Here is a 24,228-nt window from a genome sequence, read left to right on the forward strand (position 1 = left end):
GTAAAACATTTTCGTGTGCTTTACAAATGAAAATAGTTTTTAGAAAAGACCAAGTAAACAAACATCCATTCTGCTGTGGTTCTGCTGTGGTTTTCCAACATAGCACATGCTGGATTAATTAAAGACAACAGAGATCGAGAAAGGATGTTAATAAGAGGTTCTTTGTATTTCTTTACCACACTGTAGATTAAAAAGAAACTCTTATTTTGAAAGGGGACCTATGGCGTTAAATGGAGGTAGCTGGTTGCTTTGGAGTTAATTACCATAGGAACCCACAGTAAGTTAAAATGGAAGTTGAATAGTACAGAGATGATAGAGAAACAATATAAATACAAGATATACAATAAAAGTAAAGCTGCATTTTTTTGGTTGCTTGGGTCAGTGATCCTAACAATCACAAAAAATGTCCAGATGCAGTATGGAAAGAGGCAGACTATTAAAGGTAATAAATACAAAGATGAATAATGTAGAGGTGAAGTTTTCCTTTACTTTATCCAACATGAAAGTCCTCACAAATATAAGTGACTAGTAGCAAATAAATGGCAAATCTGTTCTGTAGTGCTACTTGTAAAAAGGAAAAGCCCTGCAAATCTAATATACATTTTTTTTGCAATAATTGCAACACTCCGTAGCTGTAGCACTGGAACACTGGCCATTCACTAAATATGTGAATCTTTGCCTGGTTTGGTAACCCATATTATAAGACAGCTCATGCAGAAATTAGTTTAAGGCCATTGGGTCACCTGTTGAAGTTGGATGCAAAAACACTTGTACACTGTAAACTGCATACATGGGCTGATGTGCTCTTCTGTCAGCTGGATTTCTAAACAGGCCATATCTGAATGATGGCTGGATATCAATCAGAAAGTGTGATGGTTTTGGTCCTGTGTTTCGGCTAATGGTCTCCCAGCTTGATCAAGAAAGACAGGATTTGTAAAGGCTTTACCTATGTTAATGCAGAGGGGGAAATAAAATTCAATATACACTTTATCACATGGATATTAGAAACCTTTCAAAGTATAATCAGTAAATTTTCTCTCTTGGTGCAGGAATCAGATTTTGATTCATAGTTAGGTCTAATAAATTTTTGGGGAGGACTTGCTTCACATAGAAGACGTAATACAGCTCACTATATTAAAACAAATGGCTTAGCACAAATCCCAGATCTTTCATGTAAAGAAAGAGGATTTACGTTAGAGTCTGTGATTTTGAAAGCATGTTCTGAACCATCTTCTAGCAAAAGGATCTTCCCCCAAAATTAGAGCTGTCAAATTCTGACCTTTGCATGAAGAGGATTTCTAATAGGGGAATATTGAAGAGTAACTTGACTAAAAAATGGTACAGAAACTTTAATGGATTATATATATATAACAAAAAGTTTCTGATTTCCATTAGATAGTACTAGTGATAGTACCCCTTTATTTTGAACACTTTTTAGTGTTTGTTGTAACTTTTAATTTTATTTAGATTATGGCTAATTTTACACAGGGCTGAATCGAGGCCCGCTGAAAAAAACGCAAAATAAGAATCAGCCTCTTACCTTGCCTCCACCTGCATCTATTGTGTTGGCCCGGGTGCACACACACACACAGCAGATTTCCTGTGGTGAATTGCCAAACTCTGGTGTTTTGGGGCCAAAACCCATTGTGTGCTAGCACCCGGGCCAACGCAATGGTTTCAGGCAAGGTAAGGGTCTGATTCTCTCTCTGTGTTCTTTAGCAGTCTGTTTCAGCCGTGTGTGGCATTAGCCTATGGTTGCTAGAAGGACACTGTTTTTAAGCTCATGTCACAAGGCATTTCTCTGCAAGTAGAAAAAAAGTCAGCACAGGAAAGTGTCAGTCTTAGCCATGTGTGTAGTAAGTAGGGTTGCCACCTTCTCTGGAAAAAAAAATATATTTATCTTTTTTCCCTATTAATAACATTGAGATCAGCCATCATTTTTACCGGCCAGGCCGGTAAAATACCGGCCAGGTGGCAACCCTAGTAGGCCAAGAGCAGACTGAATGTTGGCTCTCCTGCTCTCAGTATATAATAACAAGGTTTGTGCTAATGCCACATAGAAAGAATGTATGTACGGTACTACTCAAAAATAATAATTGATAAGTCAAAAATACAAAATCTAAATCTAAAGCCTGAAAAAAATATGTAGACTGATAGCAGCGGAGCCAACGCTCCGCCTGCTTTTGGCTAAACAGGCATGAGTGGGATCCACCTGTCACTGCACACACAAATGGTGGTTATTAGACAGAAAATCCAGGATTGAGTGTTTTGTGGTTTTATACTGCCCTGTGCGCACAGTGATAAGGGGGTGGCATCATCAGATTTTTCTGCAGGTGTTTTTCTGCCAGTGGAGAAAATTCAGTGTGCACCCACCTCGTTTTACATTAAGCGCTGGAGTGGGGGGGGGGGGGAGCTAGAGGCCCACAGGTAAGAGTTGCAGGGGGAAAGGCTGTGACAGATTACTTTTATGTTACAGTTTATCCTCATGCAAGCCCATGAAATGAATCTTCACTATCATGTCCCTGAAATTGGTATCATTTATCAAAATTACTACTAGCAGGCTGGGCTGGAGGAGATGTGCTACCTATACACATCCGGTAATTTTTACTCAATCCTTGTTTTTCAGAGAAATGTAATAAGATAATATCTCCTTTTTAATTTGCTCTTTTGAGGAGCAAACACGAAGTGCTGGGGACGGGCAGGGGGTGCTGGCTGACACAGAAAGGCAACAGAACACGAATTCAGTTTTGTTTGGGGGCCAGTCTATCACAGCACTTCTATGGAAAAAATGTTTTTTATTTTTTTATTTTTAAAGCTGCCCTCTTTCGCTGCCATGTAATTACTAGCACAACCTCTATGTTTCTAGCTCCCCCCACTTCATCCGAGCTGTGAATGAACTTGGAGATGTTCCAGTTTTCCCTCCCGCTATACTTTTTTGCCCAGCACACATTCCACATTGCTACTAAATATGCGCGCCACCTTCTCACACGCCCACCCTGCTCCGTCACTCTATACTATTGGCTTCCGAGCACCGCCCAGGAGAAAAAAACTGCCCGGTGATTGGCCCTTGCTTGAGGGGCTCGCTTCGTTGCCTTGCAGCTCTGTGGTCTGTGAATGAGAGTTTTTGGGGCATTACCCTCCGCCGCCTGGTAGAAGCCGGTCTGTGCATTATCTCCCGTGCCTCTATGGTACCTGTGTAACCCTACTGCCCCTCGCTCCAGCTCCCCTTTTCACAGACCTCGGAATTCTATTCGTAACACATACCTGGATACTTAAGTTTGGATGTCTGCTTCTATCAACTGGATATCATTACTTACTCGCGCTGAACCCTTTCTGCCGGCTTTCAGAGTGAGGTGAAAGAGATTAGAATCACCATGAAACTTGGAATCCCGTGTGTTTTATGGTATGTAGCTAAAGGGGGATTTCGGTGTTTAGGGACTGTTTGTAAACATTCACCTTTTTTCTAAAGGCATAATAATAATAATGATGATGTTAGAGTCCTTTAATGTGTTGGTACACCTTTAAAATCACTCAACTGAACGATCCAATGCCCTTGGCTCCGGATGGGTGTTAATTGAACTATAGACTGTACCATGTGCAGCTATGGGTGTGCGACTTGATGAGCAGAAGGAAAGTAAAACTGTGCAACTGACTGGGGGGTGTTGTACCTCCTACTCCACTTGACATTTATGTTCTAGAGCAGGGGTCCCCAACCTTTTTTATCCACGAGCAATGTAAAGAGAGTTAGGGAGCAACACAAACATGAAAAAGACCCTTGCAGTGCCAAATAAGGGCTGTGATTAGCCCTTATGTGAACTGGCAGCCTACAGGAGGCTTTACTTGGCACTATGCTTAGTTTTTATGCAATTAAAACTTTATCCTAAGCCTGGAATTTAAAAATAAGCACCTGCTTTGAGGCCAGTGAGAGCAACATCCAAGGGGTTGGGGAGCAACATGTTGCTCACGAGCTACTGTTTGGGGATCACTGTTCTAGAGGGTCCCATGTATATGTATCTTTAATTCCATTTGCACAGCCATTAATCACTCAGTAGCACTTTAACGCTGAGCTACAAACTACTCTGGTTGCTGACTTTTGTATTTTAGCAACTACTGGACAATCCCAGGCTGCGGATATCATAATTCACGTTGATATGTTTTTAGCATGCCTCTCTTTGTTGGGGTAATCTGTATACAAAACTCACTAACAGTCACGGAACACTTCACTTATAAGGTGTGTCACAGAAGTGACCGTGGTGCCGGCTTAGGTAGGTGACGCTTTGGAAATTAAAATAAAAAAATAACAACAAAAATGAACATCCTGCTCAGCTGGCATAGATCTCTGAAAAGGTCACCTATTTCTGTCTACCTGATCATTTCTGGGTTCTTTAGTACTATGAGCGTAGTTGTCACTGTGCAGTTGTGTGCTATAAGCCTCCCATTGTACAGGCTTGAAAGGCCACAAAGATTTTCTCTTAAACAATTGTGATGTGTTAGTAGTCATGCAGAAACCTTCCATTGAGGGAGATGTAAATGTAGCAGTGGTTGTTTAGGAAGTGACCGCTCACGTTCTCATGAAGTATTCCTCCAAACAGAAACATATAAGTAGATCTTAAGGTTGTGGGTTTTTTTTATGTTGGGGGAACTTGTCTTGTTCAACTGCAACTCTAAACATTTCCAGACAGATGAAGGCTCAGAGATTTTGGCAACTGTTCAACAAGAGCTGTACATATCTGTATCAAGAAATGTGGAGTAAATGATTGTAATCTATTTTATACTTGTATAGGCTCCTTGCCACTTGCGTATTTATACTTGCCACTACAAGTAGAACAACATTTTTTAAATCACCTAGAAAGGGTTGGAAGCATGTGTTTATTCTGAATACGCCAGTATCTCTTGCAGTATATGCTCAATAGCACCTTACACATTAGTGGAAGCTATCCTACATCATATTAAAGAATGTAAAATATGCAATAGAATGTATTAAGTGGAATAAAAGTTAACAAAAAGAAAGGAAATATAAATTTCACAGTACTATAGACAATATTATATTGCAAATGCTAATTGGCTTAGTGCTTTTTATACCTGTGTATTTTTGCTGCATTTTTATTTTTTATTAGACGCTGGGCATTGGGGCTAATACAGGTTCGTAAAACATGCACCGGAAAACTGCTGCGAGAGAGTGTATTTTTTATATTTGTTCTAATCTTTGTCCCTCTGTATTTATGTAGTTAATATGTATAATTGTTTCAGGGTCACTTGCCAGCATGACTGACATCTGAAGTGAACTGGCACGTATCGGAAATCTTTGTTAAGACCTACTGGGCTAAAATGACTTCGCTTTCAGAGTTTGTCAGTGAACCCATCGGTATGATGTCACAGGTAAGGCTTCCATTTCTGATGATGCAAGTGTCACCCCTCCTCTTCACAAATATTCTTTGTGCAGCTCTTTATAAGACTGATGGCACATGCAGGCGCTTCTTTAAACTGAAAAGCACCAGAACTGAAAAGCACCAGAACTGGAACAGTTAAGTGTTTCCAATTCACGTCTCTGGTAGACAGCAGGGGACAATTTTGGTAGCTGTCGTGCCATCAACCTTTTTTTTAAATGCATTTAGATTTTGCAGTGTATTCAATTCACTTAACTAACCAGGAGTTATCTACACAATGGTTAGAAACCGTAAATCCAGTAAATATGCAAATTAGCAACTTTTTGCTGCCAGAGCTAATCCATGTTTATCTGATTTATTTGGAGACCCTCATTTTAATTCCAATTTCTTCTATTTCATTGGTGCTAATCCTTTCTACTCTGATTTATGCAGAACTCCCCTTCCTTTTCCTTTTTTCCCCCTTTTTTGTTTTTTGTTCTGCTGTCCCACTCTTCTTATTTCCCTGGTGATAATGAATGCTTTTAATGGAACTTCAGCTCTGTATAAACTGTCTTTTTTATCCCCTCACAAATCAATAAGATCCCTTGGAAACCAAGAGAATATAAGTGAAAGATGATTCACAGTGCAGTGAGAACACTTGGCTAGTCCTAAGCTGTCTCCCTCAATGCACTAAATATTCAAAACTCTGGTATTATCAGCAAGAGCATTTCATGCACATTGGGATGAAAATGTTTTAACATTAACATGAGAAAACAAGGAATCAGAAGAAGTTCTTTATCTAACACCTTGGGTGCCATGTTGAATCTGTTTGCTGAAAGTGAAACCTCCAAGCTTAATAGATTTACATGGCTTTACATGGGGTGGCATGTTCTGTCACTGATGCCTTTATTACTGACATGCAACTTGTGCTCTGTGATCAGTGAGGGAAATCACACCTCAACAGCCCCTCACAGTTACTTCCCCATCTCACACCATTTAACACACATCCCCAGCTGTGCTGCTGGACCTACAAGGCTGCAATCAATACGGTTTCCTCCAGTTACTCTATATAGCCAATTCACACATGGGGTTTGTCAGGGCAAAAGCAGAGGCAAATCTACAAAAAATTGTCTTTAATCATTTACCACCATACATAACTGGGACTGTCGTGCTTATGGCATACCAATGGTACTATAAATTTTTTGGGTCATAGTTAAGTCATGTCAAGAGTGAGTTTATTGCCATTTCATCCATATACGTTTGTACAGTACACAGTGTAATGAAACAACGTTCCTCTAGGACCATGGTGCTACACTCAACATAGATGTACCAGACAACAGACAAAAATGCAAGTGCAAAAATATGCAACTCCTGCAAGACAGGACACTCGGCAAGTTCAGCAGTTCCACATAACCATCACGAATAGCATGTTGTCGTCTTCTGGTGTTTTCCCTAGTTTTTACTTGAGAAGAAATTTAGACTTAAAACATGTTCCTTTTACCCTTTAGGAACCTGCTTTCCTCAAGGTATTTATACCTAGTTATGTCAGAAATGCAAAAGTTGCATTGATGATCATGATCCTTTTTAAGGAACTGCTGAAGGCCTTACACATCGTACCTATATATAGGTATGATATCATGATGTCAGACAACACTGACATGAGACACAAATGCAATATCTATCATTTTATTATATAGAATCACAATAATAATAATAATACAAATAAAGGAGTAATATTTATGGAAATATTAATATATACATCCAATATGTCAATCTCCATCTACTGCTGAAGTCTCATCTAGTTGTCTTTTAAAACAGGGAGTATGTACATGTGAGTTGTAAAGACATTTTTTCATCTACCCTGTGTGTAGGTTTCTGTACTGTAAAATTATACTGCACTGCAAATTTCAGTAAAGTTATACATGTACATGTATATGTTACTAGGAACTGGTTTTCGGCAACTTTTTGCTTTCAGGGTCAGAACCCTTAACCTACACAACATTTCTCTGAGAGAAATTCCCTTGATGTAAGCAGGTCTTCAGATGGTGCTGTGTCTAAAGGCAGTGGACACTAAACTCATTATCTTGTTAAATACACCATGCTGCAATCCACTCTAGGGAAAGAAGTTATAAAGTGTCTGTGCAGATTGACTAGACATGAATGGCACAGTATACCATTCTGATTCTGGCAGATTCTGTTCTGTGGCATAGTAAGGATTTTAAAAACATTGTTTAAGCAAAATTAAAGTTCCAAAATGTATACACAGAGAATGCATGGTTCATTTATGAAGTGGGGGCAGCATGCAAAACTGGAATACTTTTGCCTCTGTGCTGGAATTACAAAATGTGCGCCAGGAATTAGGAAATAGAGTACTAGCTCTCCTGGTTAGTAAGCTATGAACAGAACAATGTGACTAACTGGATTATTTGGATGCCACAAGCATTTCAGTTCAGTTGTGCAATGTGCCCTACCCTGCAAATACTTTTGCCTGCCACCTCAATTTAGTAACGACAGACGAACAAAGCATGCAACATGCAGCTTAATTATACCTGCACAATGTGGCCAGTGCTATATTGGGCCCATAGAGTGTTTAGACTCTGTTTCTGGGTTTTTATTTTTTTAAAAGAAAAGTTCCTAATATGGGTGCAAAAACTTGATTTAGTATGTAAACTAACTCTTCCTCTCCATTATATCTCTTCTTTTGAAGTGTGGCTGCTGACTTAAGTGCATTACTTTGCCATTTTCAACAAACAGGCCACCCAGGTAGTGCACGTCCACTTCAAATTAAGAAAACAGTGGGCCTTAAAATAGATGTAATAGAAAATTTCAGAGCGATATTAAAAAAAGGTCCTATTCCAATCAACTTCCACTAGGCATTTCTACTGGAAGTTGCTCCAATGATGTCTTCATTTACATTAAGACTTTTTCCTTAAAGATATTTACATGGAATGCCAGGGATCTCAAAAATCATCCAGCTCTTCAGGGATGTCAAGAACTTGCAACCTTTCAGCTTTCCTCTTTTTGGGGGATTCGAGTTTTATTTCACATCAGCTTGAAAGCCACATGCTTGACATTCTTGCTCCAGAGAAAAGAAACAGCTGTTGTGGAAGCACAACACCCAGCCATTGGTTGCTGAAGGATTCTGGGATGTGTAAGTTGGTGACAGATATAAGTGGGAGTATTGGCATTTCTGTTTAAAACCCTTGAATGTGTCTTGAAAAAAATAATTAAAAGTAAATGTCCATTTTTTGATATGGTAATGATGTGGCTGTGGATCTAACTGCTATCCAGGCTGTCTTGTACTCTTTTGTATTATCCATCCATAAATCCTAGAACCCTTTCATTTTAACATCTGTATGCATGAGTGGACAAACATTGTTCTGTTCATGCTCAGATCGCATGAGCTAGTTGAATTGCACTGAGATGTACAAGGCTGTTTTGTTTTCTCCTTGTAGCGAGCAGTTTTTCATTGACAAATGAATAAAAACCATTAAATCAAATCTCTGTTTATTATAAGATTTGTATAGTATTTAAAAAGAACAAACAATCTTGCAGAATTCTCTTCAATCTATGAACATACTTATAGGGTTGTCCCTGTTGTTGCGGTCTACTTGTTCTTTTCCACGACCAGCTACTTTCAGCTGTTAGGTCCATTGCTTTATCTCATGAGTTTATAAGAAGACCAGTAAAAGGGGGAAAATGAGCATTATGCTAATAGCACAAGGGACAAACTCTTTCCCTATGCTAAGCACTGCTGGTGACACTGGTCAGAAATGGCTCTTACCCCTCACTGAGTGGTGGTAGTTGGACACTGTGTCAAAAACACTAAATCAAGCATTTCTGAGAAGCTCCTGTAGTTCAGTGCCAGTTTTTGCCATAGACACCCTAAGCCAGGGCCTGATGGGAAACATTTGAATGTTTTTGGGAAACACACTTTGGAGAGTGCAATGTTATGGGAATGGGATCCCTTATCTGGAAAACCCGTTATCCAGAAATCTCCGAATTATGGAATGGCCTTTTCCCATAGACTCCATTTTATCCAAATAGTACACATTTTCTCTGTAATAGTAAAACAGTAGCTTGTACTTGATCCCAACTGAGATATAATTAATCATTATTGGAAGCAAAACCAGCCTATTGGGGTTATTGAATGATTAGATGATTTTCTAGTAGGGTATGAAGATCAAAATTACAGAAAGATCTGTTATCCAGAAAACCCCAGGTCCCGAGCATTCTGGATAACAGGTCCTATACCTGTACTTGTCAATTGCTTGGTTAAAATTGCCAACTATAGCCAATTCTGCACAAACATTATTATTGTTAGTAATAATAATATAGTGCCTATTTATAAAACGCCAACAAATTCTGCAGTACGGTACAATAAATTGATGTGTATGTTGAACATATGGATCATTTACAAAGATATAACCGATTAACTGATACAAGTTGTAAAGAGGGCCCCGCTCAAGTGAACTTCTAAAGCTGGCCATATCATTCTAAACCTGGCCGATTAGATGTCGGACGAAAAATCATTGAATGCACGATTGTTCGATTACCACTAACCTCACAATAATTTGACTGATTGGTTGAATTGCACTAAAATCGGTCATTCAAGAAAGAAATTTTTTTTTTGCCTCTATGGGGACCTTAAGTATTCAGATGATAGTTGGCAGCAGCCAGTTGCTCATAAACAGCAGTGACGTATTTGAGGATCATCTGCCTGTACCTAACTATAAACCAATTCATTATTTACTAGGCATGCACTGAATCCTCTATTTGGGATTTGGCTGAATCCCCGAATCCTTAATGAAAGACTTGGCTGAATACTAAACCAAATTTGAATCCTAATTTGCATATGCAAATTAGGGGTGGGGAAGGAAAAAGTCGAAAAATAGTTTTTACTTGTTTTGTGTGGAAAAGTCACGTGATTTCCCTTCCCAACCCTGATTTACATATGCAAATTAAGATTAGGTTTGGCCAGGCACAAGGATTCGGCCGAATCCTACTGAAAAAAAGCCGAATTCTGGCAGAATCCTAGATTCGGTGTATCCCTATTATTTACTAACCTCGCCTAAGAACAGGATGCCTTGCATTGCTTTATGCAAGACACGTTTTTCTTATGCACCGTAGGAAAGAAAGTATCCTAATGCTTGCTTCAGAACTCTTGTAAAACCTTTAGACAAAATTAACATCAATTAAGTGCAAGGGTCTGGTGGGTAATACCCAGATATGAAGTTAGCCTAACTCTGTTGTTATGAGGAAGGAAACTGTTAGACACAATGTTGGCCTACAAAGGTGCCTGGGCTGCATAAGACTGGAATCCACTGTGTCATTTTAGAAAGAAAATATAGTCTCAGCCTGGTAATTCATGATCTTTCGGTTGTGGCATCTGTATTGGCAAAGTGATTTAAAGAGATAATATATTCAGAATTAGGATTTGGAGAATAATAGCAGTAGTAATCAACATGAATCCACTTTTTTGGATAAAAGCCATAGGAAGCATAACTTTGGTGTTGAAGAAGGCACTTTATACATTTTGCAAAACATTTGGACATTTAAAGTTAACACAGACAGTGACTTGGCTAAAGAAGAATGCAATATCATGTCCTACATCCTCCTGAGGAGTGATATATATCAGCGTTTGTCACTGCACCGCTTTTATGTTATCTATTTATTAATGACCTACACTGGAGAAGATGAGATGATGATATGATAACATTGTATAACTAAATAAGGGGTGTATCCAATAAATAAATAGATGCATAGTTATCAGTGAAAATGGTATTAATACATGTAAAATAATGATAATAAATCTTGTTTGATTGTGTTACAGTCAGGAAGGAATTCTTTCCTGTTCCGAGGCATCCTCTGGTTTAGATGGAAGAATTTTATTATTTGTATGTATGAAGAGCTGAGCATGATGAATGTGTTATGATGCCAATGCCATGGTGCAGCTCAACATCACACAATGTGTTGTCACCAGTGTAAACAGAGCAGACATGTACAGGTGAAATCGTTTGTTTGTTCTGTTGTAATAAGGCCATGACCCCAGGTACTAATTGTATACTGATACTAGATAAACAGAGGACCTGAGAAGGTAAACATATATGGAAACAGATGTTGAAGGAAGTAAAGAATGTGCATGTCACAGCTGCTTGTCTGAGGTTAATGGCACACCAGACATTTGATGGCTGTGATCTTCTATAAAAAAAAAAGCCACATTGTTCTGAACACATAGATTCATTGGCAGCTGCTTTCCATTAGACAGTCTCTCTGCTGTGTCATAGCTGAGCAAGTGAGAGTGCTTTTTTCTGAAACACATTAATAGGGCAATTCCCATAGATTCTTAAGGAAAGCAAGACTGCATTAATCAAAATGTCTTTTTTTTGTCATATTTTCCTATGATCATTTTTATCAGGAAATGAAAAATAACTGCAAATTCTTCCCATTATTATAAATCATGGCGCTTGGAATTCAAGCATGGCTCTTACCCAGAAATGCTAGAGATGGGCAGACACATAATCCATTTAAACTCAATCCCAACACACTGTGATTAGATAAAGGACAGCTGTTGATGGGTTCTTACAAGCATATGTAATATTCGTCAATAAGCAGCCATAAACTTCAGTGAAAAGTCCAAAATATCCACTTGTTTCAGGCATCTCCCACATCGTTCCTACCAAGAGCAAAAATCTGCACAATCAATGAACATTCCAGGCACATCTATATTTAAAACCAAGGGCTTGTCCATGTTTAATATTAGCATTAAGCTTATATAGGTGTAGAATGAACTTTATTACTATTCCCTTTGTAAAGGCTGCAGGAATCTAGAAAAAGGAGAGGACAACAGAATTAGATTATACACATGATTTTACAAAAAACGCTACTGTTCCAGTGTAGAGTTAAGTCCAGGGGATTTCTACTTTTACATTTTATAAGATAGTTTAATAAGGCGGTGTCGGTTCACAACCTCACAAAGCAAATACATAGAATTATTTATAATTTTTATAAATAATAGAATTTTTATCTTTTCGCTTTGTTGTGTCCTGAAATCGGTTTCCAGAGCTGCACTTTGGCTGAACACATTACAAAGAGAGAACAAATGAATACTTTGATTCTGCACTGATTAAAGAGCACCATAGTCCCTCGGTAATGAAGAGGAGATTGCTGCATGCCTGGGAAAGGTTTATTTTTACCAAGTCATTACCAGTCCATTGACACAAGCTTTAACAGAAGCCTGGAAACCATTCATGCAGCCAGAATTATTGTATGCACAATAGCAAATAGGCACAAACAACTTCATTGTGCTCAGCTGAAGTGCCATGAACAGAAATAAAGTGAAGGCGAAAATGTATTATAGTATATGACGGAACTCTAATGTGTGAAGGCAGTCAACCCCGTGAACTGGTTCAAAAAAGAGGTTAAAAAACAAAGTTTTATTATTTTTGTTGTTGAATGTTTCAGGTGCTTTGTCAGCCACGGTTGATGCAGTTGCCTAAGGATGACAAAGCACCCAGTCTAAAAAGGTAAAGTCTGTGTACAACTCTTATTATTACCTTATATTTACCTGCTTGTCACGCTTCACCTGTTACTAGACTATCAATTTCAGCATACTCCTAACTTTGTTTTTCCCCTTAGGGAAGGAAGCTTACATCTTTGTCTGTTAAAATCTGCTCTTTCAGCTATGATATTATCTTTATTGCTCTATTTAATTAGGGGCTGTTATTTCTGTAACAAATGCAAGGCCCTAAATAAAGGGATAGTGCTGATTGTTGGCACAAATTGCATAAAGCTAGCCTTTGAAGTTACAATCATTGAGAACTTCCAGGCACATTTCAAGTAAAAAAAAAGTTTTTTTTACTTGAGTTCTCAATAGGGGGGAGTCTTTGGCTCTTTCATTGGTGATAAACATTCTCAGACCTCTTTGCCTGTGCCTGGAAGCCATCATGCATAGTTTTGACATCACTGGAAAATTGTTTATTTACATATTTACAGATTTCATTGCTTTCTGCTTTGACATTTGGCCCCATCTCCCCTTTGCATTCCACAGTTTGCTCTCGAAGGAGCTTTGTTTTTCAGGATTAATTGGTCAGCTGAGGCCCTTTAAAAAAACACTATTGTGACCAGTTTAATTGCCTGAAATGATTTGGCCTTAAATGAGAGTGCACTGAACTGGAAAAAATAAATAATATTAATAAATTTTAATATATAATGAAGATTAGCATACATGCGGTAATGTATTAAAAGTCTCAAGTCTAGTAACGGAACAGGTGATCAGTAAACAATATCTGCTGATTTATTGCTATAGGTTACCAGACTGTCTAGTATGTTTAATTAGGTATTGGGTATACCCTTCAGGTACCTGAGATTGCAGATTCAAATGTTATATTCTGATTTGCAGGACCTATGCTGACATATTTATATAGTGTGGTATATGTGTAGTTTTTATTAACCACCCAATATTTTGACAAAGTGACATCCGAAACAAAATAGGGTTATAATGAGCGATTTTGAATTGTGACATTTATGTATTTGTTAAAAGGGTTGTTCACTTTTAAATTAACTTTTTGTATGATGTAGAGAGTGATATTCTGAGACAATTTGGAATTGGTTTTCTTCTTTTTTTTTATATTTTTATTTGTGGTTTTTAAGTTATTTAGATTTTTATTCATCAGCTATTTCAGCAATCTGTTTCTATGGTCCAAATTACCCTAGCAACCAGGCACTGATTTGAATAAGAGACCGAAATATAAATAGGAGAGGACCTGAATATGTATAGTACCTATGAAATATGTATAATAAAAAGTAGCAATAACAATACATTGTTAGCCTTACAGAGCATTTGTTTTTAGATGGGGTCAGTGACCCCAATTTGAAAGCTGGGAAGAATCCAGAAGAAAAAGCAAATAAAAAAAAAAAAAATGAAGACCAACTGAAAAGTTGCTTAGATTTGGTCATTCTATAACATACTTAGGGGTTATTTACTAAAACTCAAATTTATTTAATATTTTTATTAAAGCAAGCTAAACCAAACTCCCATCCACAATTTTATAACTCTATAAAATCGAGCGGAAACTTAAATCATACACGTTTTGGACTTTACTCCCAAATGCTCTATTTTTTTTCTAGTTATCGCACGAAAACCCAATTTTTTCAGATTATCGGGCTAAACCCAGCACAGATCACTATCTTCAAATTGGGATAGGTACATCCGCCATTGACTTATAGAGGACCTCGACAGGTTTGAGGTACCAGGTTTTCTGATTAGGCCTTTTTGATGCATCAGTATATAAAAAAATCTGGAAAAATTTGAGTTTTTTCCCCCACAAAAAAATTTAGTTTTTACTCCAAAAAGCCAGACCAGAAAAAAATCAAGGTTTATTAAATAACCCCCTTAAAGTTAACTGAATGTGAACCACCCCTTTTAATGTCTGCCCATACCACGGTTGCCACTGGGCAGGCAGTTTTGAACCGGGCAGTCCTTCAAAAAACCAGGCTGTCGGGGTCAAAACCACCTGACCGGTTTTTGAAATTAGTATCTTTTGTGTAACCTTTGTGTTAACAAGATTGCTAGGTTGTTATATGTTGTTGTGGTTCACCTTTAAGTAAACTTTTAGTATGTTATATAATGGTCAATTCTAAGCAACTTTTCCATTTATTTTTTATAGTTTTATAATGATTTGTCTTTTTCTTCTGACTCATTCTAGCATTCAAATGGGCACCGCCGACCCCATCTAAAAAGGAAATACTCTGTAGAGCTACAAATTTCTTCTAATTGATACTTTTTTTTCTCTTCTTGCTAGAAAAGTCCTCTCCTATTCAGATTCCAGTCTCTTATTCAAAACAGTGCATGATTGCTAGGGTAATTTGGTCAGGTGCTCAGGTACCCTCCTGTTCAGAGAAATTGATATATGTAGGCAGTATGGGTATTACTTGTGAGTTGACTCTGATGGATTATTTTGCTCTGTTTTCATCTAAGATACTGTCCCTGGCCTTCCTTCCTTCCTTTTCAAAAATAGCATCATGATAGGGAATCCGCATGGTTCTGTAAGTAACCAGATTTGGCAGACAATGCTTTATTGGAAACCTTATGCAGTGGCAGAATCAGTATTTCTTTAGCTCTGCCCATAGATAGAAACAAGCATAGATTAGCCTTTCTTCCTATAATAGAAGGCTGTGCTAAATCTGGTCAACATTTTCCCATGCTGACTAAATAGTGAACTGAAAGCTTCATGGTCTACTACACCAGTTCAATGTCTGATTTCATGCTGCAGATATAGCGCCTTTTGTCTCCTTTAGTTTCAGCTGTGTAGTTATGCAGTTCTCATTAAAGGTCCTTAGCTAATTAGGCAACGGCATGAAGAAATGTAAAGCCTGCATGATTCATCTGCTCAGCTTTGTGCTCTCAGCAGTACTTGGAAATCCACCTGAAAATTGCTCTCTATTCAGAGTAACTATGGCATTTTGGTGAGCAGTCACTGGGCAATTTTCCACTTGATAAAGTAAAGAAAATTGAGTTTCTCAAATCATCACCTATTTTTATTTCTGCTAAGCACAGTCAGCTGGGCAGTCTCAACTGATGTGCAGAAGTTCGAGCATTTCCTATAAACCAAGATCAACATTATTATTACGTAACTTTATTGGGACAATTATTTTGCCCCAGTGGAAAAATTGGCAGTGAAATTGGGAAAATAATATGTATGTAGTAACAGAATATAAATACATAAAAAATTACAATTCCATAATAACAAAAAAATACATCTGCAAATATATTTAACATGCAGACAGTATAAAAGAGGTGGTTCGCCTTTAAAGGGGTGTTTCACCTTTCAGTATGTTCTAGAATTCTAAGTAACCTTTCGGTTAGTCTTCAATATTAATTGTTCTTCTGAAACTTTCCAGCTTTCAAATGGGGGTCACTGACCCCATCTAAAAAACAAATGCTGTATGTATTGTTACGGCTACTTTTTATTACTCCTCTTTCTGTTCAAGCCCTCTCCTATTCAATTTCCAGTCTCTTATTCAAAACAATGAATGGTTGCTAGGGTAAATAGGACCCTAGCAATCAGATTGCTGAAACTGCAAACTGGAGAACTGCTGAATAAAAATCTAAATAACTCAAAAACTACAATTAATAAAAAATTTAAACCAATTGCAAATTGTTTCAGAATATCACTCTGTGTCATACTAAAAGTTAACTCAAAGGTGAACAACCCCTTTTAGTTAATCTTTAGTATGTTATAGAATCACTGTTCCTGGCATGTAAATGCATTGTACTTAAATGGCTTTTGGGGGATCCCTCTACCGAGAATACTGCTTCATTGTGTGTACCTTTATAGTGTATGCTTGCCTTTCCTTATAATTCTGCTAAATACTATACTGTGGACTAAACATATCCAATGGATAATGTCCTTTTCGAGTCCAGTTCTATTAAATTGTTCCATGCCAGAATCTAAACTCCGGTGTAACCGATGAGGAAACTCAAGTGCTACACATTGCAGACTCCGGCAAATCACCGGGATTGCTTACCTTGAAATATACTAGTGAATCAATTTTCTTGGTAATGAGTAATCGTCCTTTAAAATAAATTATATTCATTCTCACATCTGTTAATGCTTTCCATGTAAGTAGAGCCTACATTTAAGGCCGTAATAAGTACTTTAGAGGCAAAAATGAAAAAAAAATCAGATACACCATTTTCCTTTATAAACCTCGTATTTGAATTTGTAATGGAGCTAACCATGCCTCCTGAGATTTTATTCCCTTATGCTGACAAAAGTGCAATTATAAATTTATACTTTTGATGAGTACCACGTGTATATTTAATAGTGATTCACTTAAAGAAATCATTGCTAAAGTCAAGTTCCATTTCCTGTATTGATCGACTTGATACCATATCATATGTATAAAACCAATGTATGTAGAAATTTTCTACTGAAATCTTTTTACATTATTATTTTAAAATGACCTTCCTTGGTTATTATGCCACATATTACCCCTTTGAAATTAGCTCATTCAGTTGGGTCTATATACATGGGCATCCACAGAACATTTTCCAGGGGAGTGCAAGTCATCAGGCAAAAACAAGTTTGTAGGAAATCATTTAAAGTCACTCACAACTTACATAATTGTATAACTAGGAGGGCTGTTTAATTAGACGGTATAAATCATGAAAATCTGCCTCCTGTAATGCTGCAATTTTTTTTTGGCTATGTGCACTTTGTGAACATACCCTTAAGTAAAAACACTAATTTTACCAAAACATACCCCTGATGTACCAGTATAGTTACTAGAGAAAATGGATAATGAGCATATTAAACCCAGAAAAGCCAGTATAATCACTAAAAAATAGATAATGGGCATTTTAACCACAGATGTACCAGTATAATTACTACAGAAAATGGACAGTCTCCATGTTAACAGACCAGTAACATCAACAAAGGAAATTGTTTTAAAGTAATAAAAATATAATGCAGTGCTGCCCTGCACTAGTAAAACTTGTGTGTTTGCTTCAGGAACACTACTATTGTTTATATAAATAAGCTGCTGTGTAGCAATGGAGACAGCTATTCAAAGGAGAAAAGGCCCAGGTTAAACAGCAGATGGCAGATGAGCTCTGTAGACCATAATGTTATCTGTTATCCACTATTTATCAAGTGCCATATAGCCTTTTTTTCAATTTCTGCCATTGCTCCTCAGCAGCTTGTTTATATGAACTATAGTAGTGTTTCTGAAGCAAACACATCAGTTTTACCAGTGCAGGGCAACACTACATGATATTTTCATTACTTTAAAACACTTTACATTTTTTGGTGTTACTGTTCCTTTAACCTGAGATGTGCCATTTAAATTGCTACAGAAAATGAATAATCAGCATATTAACCATGGATGTTCCTGAAGAAATCCTACAAAAAATGTATAATCTGCATATTAACCCAACATGTGTCCGTATAATTGCTACAGAAAAGGGATAATCTGTTTATTAACCACAGATGTCAGTATAATCACTGTAGAAATTGCCAATAAGCACTCTCTTAACCCCAAACAAGCCAGTGAAATGACTGAAAAATGGCCAATGAGCACTCCATTAACTGTAGATAATCCAGTAAAATGAATGCAGAAATGGATAGACTGAAAGCATTCCGTCACCTACACTTGCGCAGTCAGAATACCAACACCAACATTTTCTTTCCTGTTGTTCCCACACTGCTTGTCTTTATCTCTGCCTGGCAACTATAAAAAATCCAAGATGGCTGTGTGTTCCACAGTGGAATGCAAGTCCATCTTGGATTTTTTTTTTGGCTAGAAGCAGAGTGCTGGAAAAACCCAAGGACAAGCAGGACAACATGGGACAGCGGGCAGTGAGCTGTGAGGTATGCAAAATTCCTCCCCTTGCCACTCCCCTTGCCCTTCTTTGTGCACACCCATGCTTATGTAGTAAAGATGCAGAAACACTATCTGAACGTCCAGAAAAAACATAAATAATATATATATTTTATACGGGGACAACTGATTACAACTGAAAGGAAAGCATGATAGCCTGACTCGCAGAAACCATTTCCCAACCCCCTTAGGCCCCTTAGTAGCCATGGCTACTGAAAGTGGACAAATTTGCAGGCCCATTTATTAAAGGACAAATTTTAGTGGTATTAGAGCTTTTTTGAAACCATAATTTAACTAATCTTCTCTGAAACCATGGATGCCATGAAAATTGTCCAATTATAAAAAGGGAACAAAAAAATACAAAAACCTAAAAGTGTGAATGGGTAAAAACATGTCCAATAGGATCAGTGCAGCTCCCACTGACTTCTATAGGCCCTCAACTGCTTTTACGTTAGAACTTTTTTATGTTTTTTATACTTGTAGAGTTACCAGTCTAATGTAAAGATCGCTAGAATCACTTTAAAGAATTCCTGTATTTTGGTCTAATAGTATTCCTTTCATCGTGTCTAGAATAAAACTCCAAAATCCAATTCAGTACAGGAATATCTGCTCTCTCTCACAAAGCAGCAATCTATTTTCAACCACTTGCTTACTATATATGCCAACAATTAATGTGCAGAAACGGGTCACACCCTTTTTTGGGTTCATGTTAACAATTTGCGGGGACTTTAATTGCTGCTTTCTAAAGTATTTTGGTCTCTTGTGGCTTTCACCTTCTTCTGGCTGAATATTTTTAGCTATCAAATCTATAGTTTGTATATTTTTTGCTTGGTGGCCTTTTATTAAGGAGACCTTATTGTAGAGTTTGCTACTGATTATGTCAGATCAAAGGCCCCTCCAATTAAAGTGTTGCTTTGCTCATTTTCTAAAGGAAGTACATGAAGTACTTGTAGCATTAAAGAAGAAAAACATCTATTCCCCTTCCCTGGTAACCGTTTTGCTTATAACTTGGTTTACAGAAGTGGTTGTAATGTTGTAATGTATTGATTCTTTCATCTCTCTTGGTAAAGCTGCATGTAAACTAGTTAATTATTGTATGTTTATTTCATTGAACACCATTCCTATTCAGATATCACAAATAACCATATTCACAACTGCTGAGGAATTGTATTGGAAGGAAAAAATGTACTGTTAGTTGAAAGTTACTTTATTGTTAAGCTTTCATTTTGTCTTTGTCAAAAGATACCTTTTTACTCAAAACTTATAAAAATCTATTATTTATTCAAAAATATATATTAAATTTTTTTTTACACAACCCATGACAATCTTACACATTTCAATAAAAGCTATGATTAAGTACCAGGGGGTGAATCATCATGGGGACAGTATGTAAACATTTTTGTAATAAAAAATGTATATTTAGGAAATATTTGGGAGACGGCCTTTCCATAATTCAGAGCTTTCTGGATAACAGATCCCATACTAGTATCTTGTCCTATCATATTTCTAACCAATGAACACAGTTTTTAGATATTAGCAAAAGTAAAATAATAGAGTTGTGCCATCACAGTTAATAAATATATCCAAAACCTTATGATGACTGAGGTGAAATCCGTTAACACATCTGTGTAGCACACATACTCTTCTGCAGAAACACAACTGTGTAGTAACTTGATCTGTTGGCAAGAGCTAGGGAGCTTTACTTTAAGCAGGGTGTCCAAATGTGACAATACTATGTGCTTGTTGTTTATAGGAAGGCGTGATGAAAGAGCTGTTGATATGGGGAGCGTCTCACTTTATTCCAAACATTGTCTCATTGAATGTTAATCTGTTTTTTTTAGTACTTTTATATTCTAAACACATTATCAGTAACTTTTAAACCCATGGTACAATATGTGTTGGCAGTCAGACAGACCTAATGTCCCATATGTTTTTATTCATTTGTTTTATCCTTTATTTTTATTTTTTTTTATATTCTGTAGCATATATACATTTTATAGCCTTGCAAACATATGTACTTCATCCTAATTCTGATCCATGCATCATATAATGTTCTATTGCTTATTTGAGCCAAAATCACATGTGTCATAGAACCTTGGTAGATTCAGCCCTGATCTAAGTTAGGTACATAAAAGTTGTTTACTGACTGATGAAATCACAAATAAAATACAGATGTGTATCAGACTTTAAGATGCCTTTGCATGGCAAGAACAGCTTTGCTAAAATAGCTGAATTTTGCCTGGTTTGGACCATCCCATTTTACTATCATTGTGCCAATGACTGACTCACACAAGACCAGTTTAGATGGTGGGGAAAAAATACTACTGTGTTTTTTACAGGTGTCTTCCACCCAAAAAAGCAACTCTCCCATATGTATTCATTAAAAAAATTCAATGGTTTTAACGTTTTATCTCCACTGCATAAATGTAATTTCAGTCCAAAGCAGTGTTTATTCCTTTCTTTTCTAAGTCTGATGCCTCACGAGGAAACTTCGGGCGACTTCAGAAATCGAAGCTTGGCGAGTGCATTGGCGCAGGTGTTTTCTTATTATAGCAGGCAGAAGGCAGTTTGGGGAGATTGTTGCCAGGTGACTAAATCTCCCCGAATCTGCCCGTGTGCCCCTTCCCTTACTGTTGACCTTTTCTTTCTGCCGAGATGCTTCCCATGACGAGAGAATTAATGGCTTGTCTTCCTGATCTCTGATTTGAAAAGCCCAGATAAACAGTCTGTACTTACTAATTATAGTGATAATGCACTAATTAATACCTTTCCCTTGAAACACAGAAGAAATAGAATCTGTTCCCTTAGCATGCTAAGAACAGTAAATGCTGCAAATCTCTGTGTGTACTAAATAGTACAGTTTAGGGTAATGGAACACCCTAAGGCTAGGGCCAGACTATCCTTGCGAAAGCAGATTCTCCACAGGCTGTCCTGCTTCGCCCCTAGCCTCCAGTTGGATTTTGGCGCAAAATTCAAAATATGGTGTCTCATCACCAAAATCTGACGCGTCTGTCTGCACCCGAGTGGAAATGTTGCTCCTGGGTGCAGGCAGACCAGTAGCGGAAGCGCAGCGTGGCGGCAGTCTGTCGGCAGCTTTATAGGCCCGTGTATGGCCACCTTAAAAGTAGAAACCCTGTATTTACAATTTTTGTCAGTATTGCCATGAAACCAAAGTCAATTAGGACTTCTACCCACTACTTCTAGATTATAAACTCACACAGGCAGATCATGTCTTTGGCTTTTAATGCTTGTTATAGTATTAGTAATTATGTTTCAGTCTCATTGTCTTTTACCATTGCATTATACAATATTGTAAATAAGTTGGTTCTTTATTTAAAAAAAACAAAACACTTACAATATGTTCATTCCACAAAGTTGCTAATTTCATGTGTAGAAATAGTTTGCATAGTTCTAGAAAATAGTTTATGTCGGACTGTCCCCACACAGGCAATGATATATATCTTTGTAAGAAGAAAACAAACATTTATTTAACTCGATAAACAATTTGTAAAATTTGTGATTTTCTGTTCAATCAAAATAGTATGACTCATTTTGTGATAGAAAGGGGCATACATATCTTCACTCTACCCTAAATATTTCCCTAAAAATACTGTACAAGCGAATATAGAGCTGTGAACTTTAGCAAAAGATTTTTACATAATACACAAAAATGAATGGATGAGTAACACATGCAGCCAACACATGGTGGCCCGTGCCATTCTTCTTTAATACTTTGACACCCCTTGCTTGGTATTTTAGCAACTAATAACTGCTCTCTGCCATTATGATCTCCTTTGGCACTGGTCATGCCCAAAGATGGTTTACTACGTCCTCAGGGGTCGTAGTAAACGGTTTCCAAACACTTATTTATTAACTAATTTTATTTGATAAATAAGCTTGAATTACTTGAATTAAATCTAATCTTGTTCAATGTTAGTATGGGCATGATCAGTTCCAAAGGAGGTAGTAATGGCAGAGAGCAGTTATTGGTCACTAAACTACCAAACAAGGGGTTGTAATAAAGAATAAACAAGGCATGGGCCACTGTATGTTAGCTGCATGTATTAGTTGCATGTGTTTTTGTGCATTAAGTCTCTATCTATAACTCTTTGCATATTCTTTTACAGCAACATATTTACATAAGTGATTAAAGTGTTCACATTTATGTCAGTGTTTATGATTGCCTATATATATATATATATATATATATATATATATATATATATATATTGTGCAGGAGGAATGCAGGAATGATCGGAGTAGCTTTATTTCTCCTGCTCCATAAGAGAACGTATTTACCGGAATATATTAACATGCTGTGCTTTGCTAAAAATAAAAAACATAACTTCTTTAATTTCTCCCCTCATTAGACTTCTGCAGCGAGTGAATCCCAGTGCTACTACAATGAAACCATTGCCTTCTTTTACAACCGGAGTGGAAAATACCTAGATACAGAATGGAATGCAGTCAGCAAGCTGGTGATGGGACTCGGAATCACAGTGTGTATATTCATCATGTTAGCCAACTTGCTGGTAATGGTGGCTATTTATGTCAACCGGCGGTTTCACTTTCCTATTTATTATTTAATGGCCAACTTGGCTGCTGCAGACTTTTTTGCAGGACTAGCTTATTTTTACCTAATGTTTAATACAGGACCCAACACCAGAAGATTGACTGTAAGCACGTGGTTGTTGAGACAGGGACTCATTGACACTAGCCTGACAGCGTCAGTAGCCAATTTGTTAGCCATTGCCATAGAAAGGCACATTACAGTTTTTCGAATGCAATTACACACCAGGATGAGCAACAGAAGAGTGGTAGTAGTGATTGTGGTTATCTGGACTGTGGCCATTGTCATGGGAGCAATTCCAAGTGTTGGATGGAACTGCATCTGTGATCTTGAGCACTGCTCGAATATGGCTCCTCTTTACAGTGACTCCTATTTGATTTTCTGGACAATTTTCAACCTGGTTACTTTTGTAGTGATGGTAGTTCTCTACGCTCACATTTTTGTATATGTGCGACAGAGGACTATGAGAATGTCTAGGCACAGTTCTGGCCCTAGGAGGAATCGCGATACAATGATGAGCCTTCTGAAAACCGTGGTCATTGTTCTAGGTAAGAGTTTTCATCATTTCATGTCCAGTAGAAATGTGCTTTTTTTAAGGGTGAAAAGGGCAACCGCCGACTGCAGAGGAGAGAGCAAACAATGTCTGCTCACTGGTAAATCCCACTTTGCCGTTGTGGCCATGGCATCCGCTACAATGCATGGCAATAGGGATTGTTGTACCGGAACACGATCCTTGGTGAAACCAAACTTGATACTACAAATGTAGCTTTATTATTCCATATAAAATTGTAAATACATGCGGGCAGGGAGACAGAAGCTTAATGCGTTTTGTGACTGTTATGTCACTTTATCAAGTTAGGTTTCACCGAGGATCGTGTTCCGGTACAACAATCCCTATCGCAATGCATT

At 37.5% G+C, this 24,228-nt stretch overlaps 1 protein-coding gene across 2 annotated transcripts in view; it reads left to right on the forward strand.

Annotated features, from left to right (window-relative positions):
• The window catches only part of lpar1.L (lysophosphatidic acid receptor 1 L homeolog), a 78,621-nt gene that overhangs the window by 39,675 nt on the left and 14,718 nt on the right, over positions 1–24,228 (forward strand). The window contains 3 exon segments of one of the 2 annotated variants that reach the window (NM_001085591.1): positions 3,140–3,403; positions 5,251–5,379; positions 23,120–23,867. In NM_001085591.1, coding sequence (NP_001079060.1) covers positions 5,329–5,379; positions 23,120–23,867 — 799 coding nt within the window. In that variant the 5' untranslated portion in view covers positions 3,140–3,403; positions 5,251–5,328. 2 annotated transcript variants of the gene reach the window in all.

Source organism: Xenopus laevis, chromosome 1L (genome assembly GCF_017654675.1).
Source record: "Xenopus laevis strain J_2021 chromosome 1L, Xenopus_laevis_v10.1, whole genome shotgun sequence".
In the NCBI taxonomy this organism is placed as follows: Eukaryota; Metazoa; Chordata; class Amphibia; order Anura; family Pipidae; genus Xenopus; species Xenopus laevis.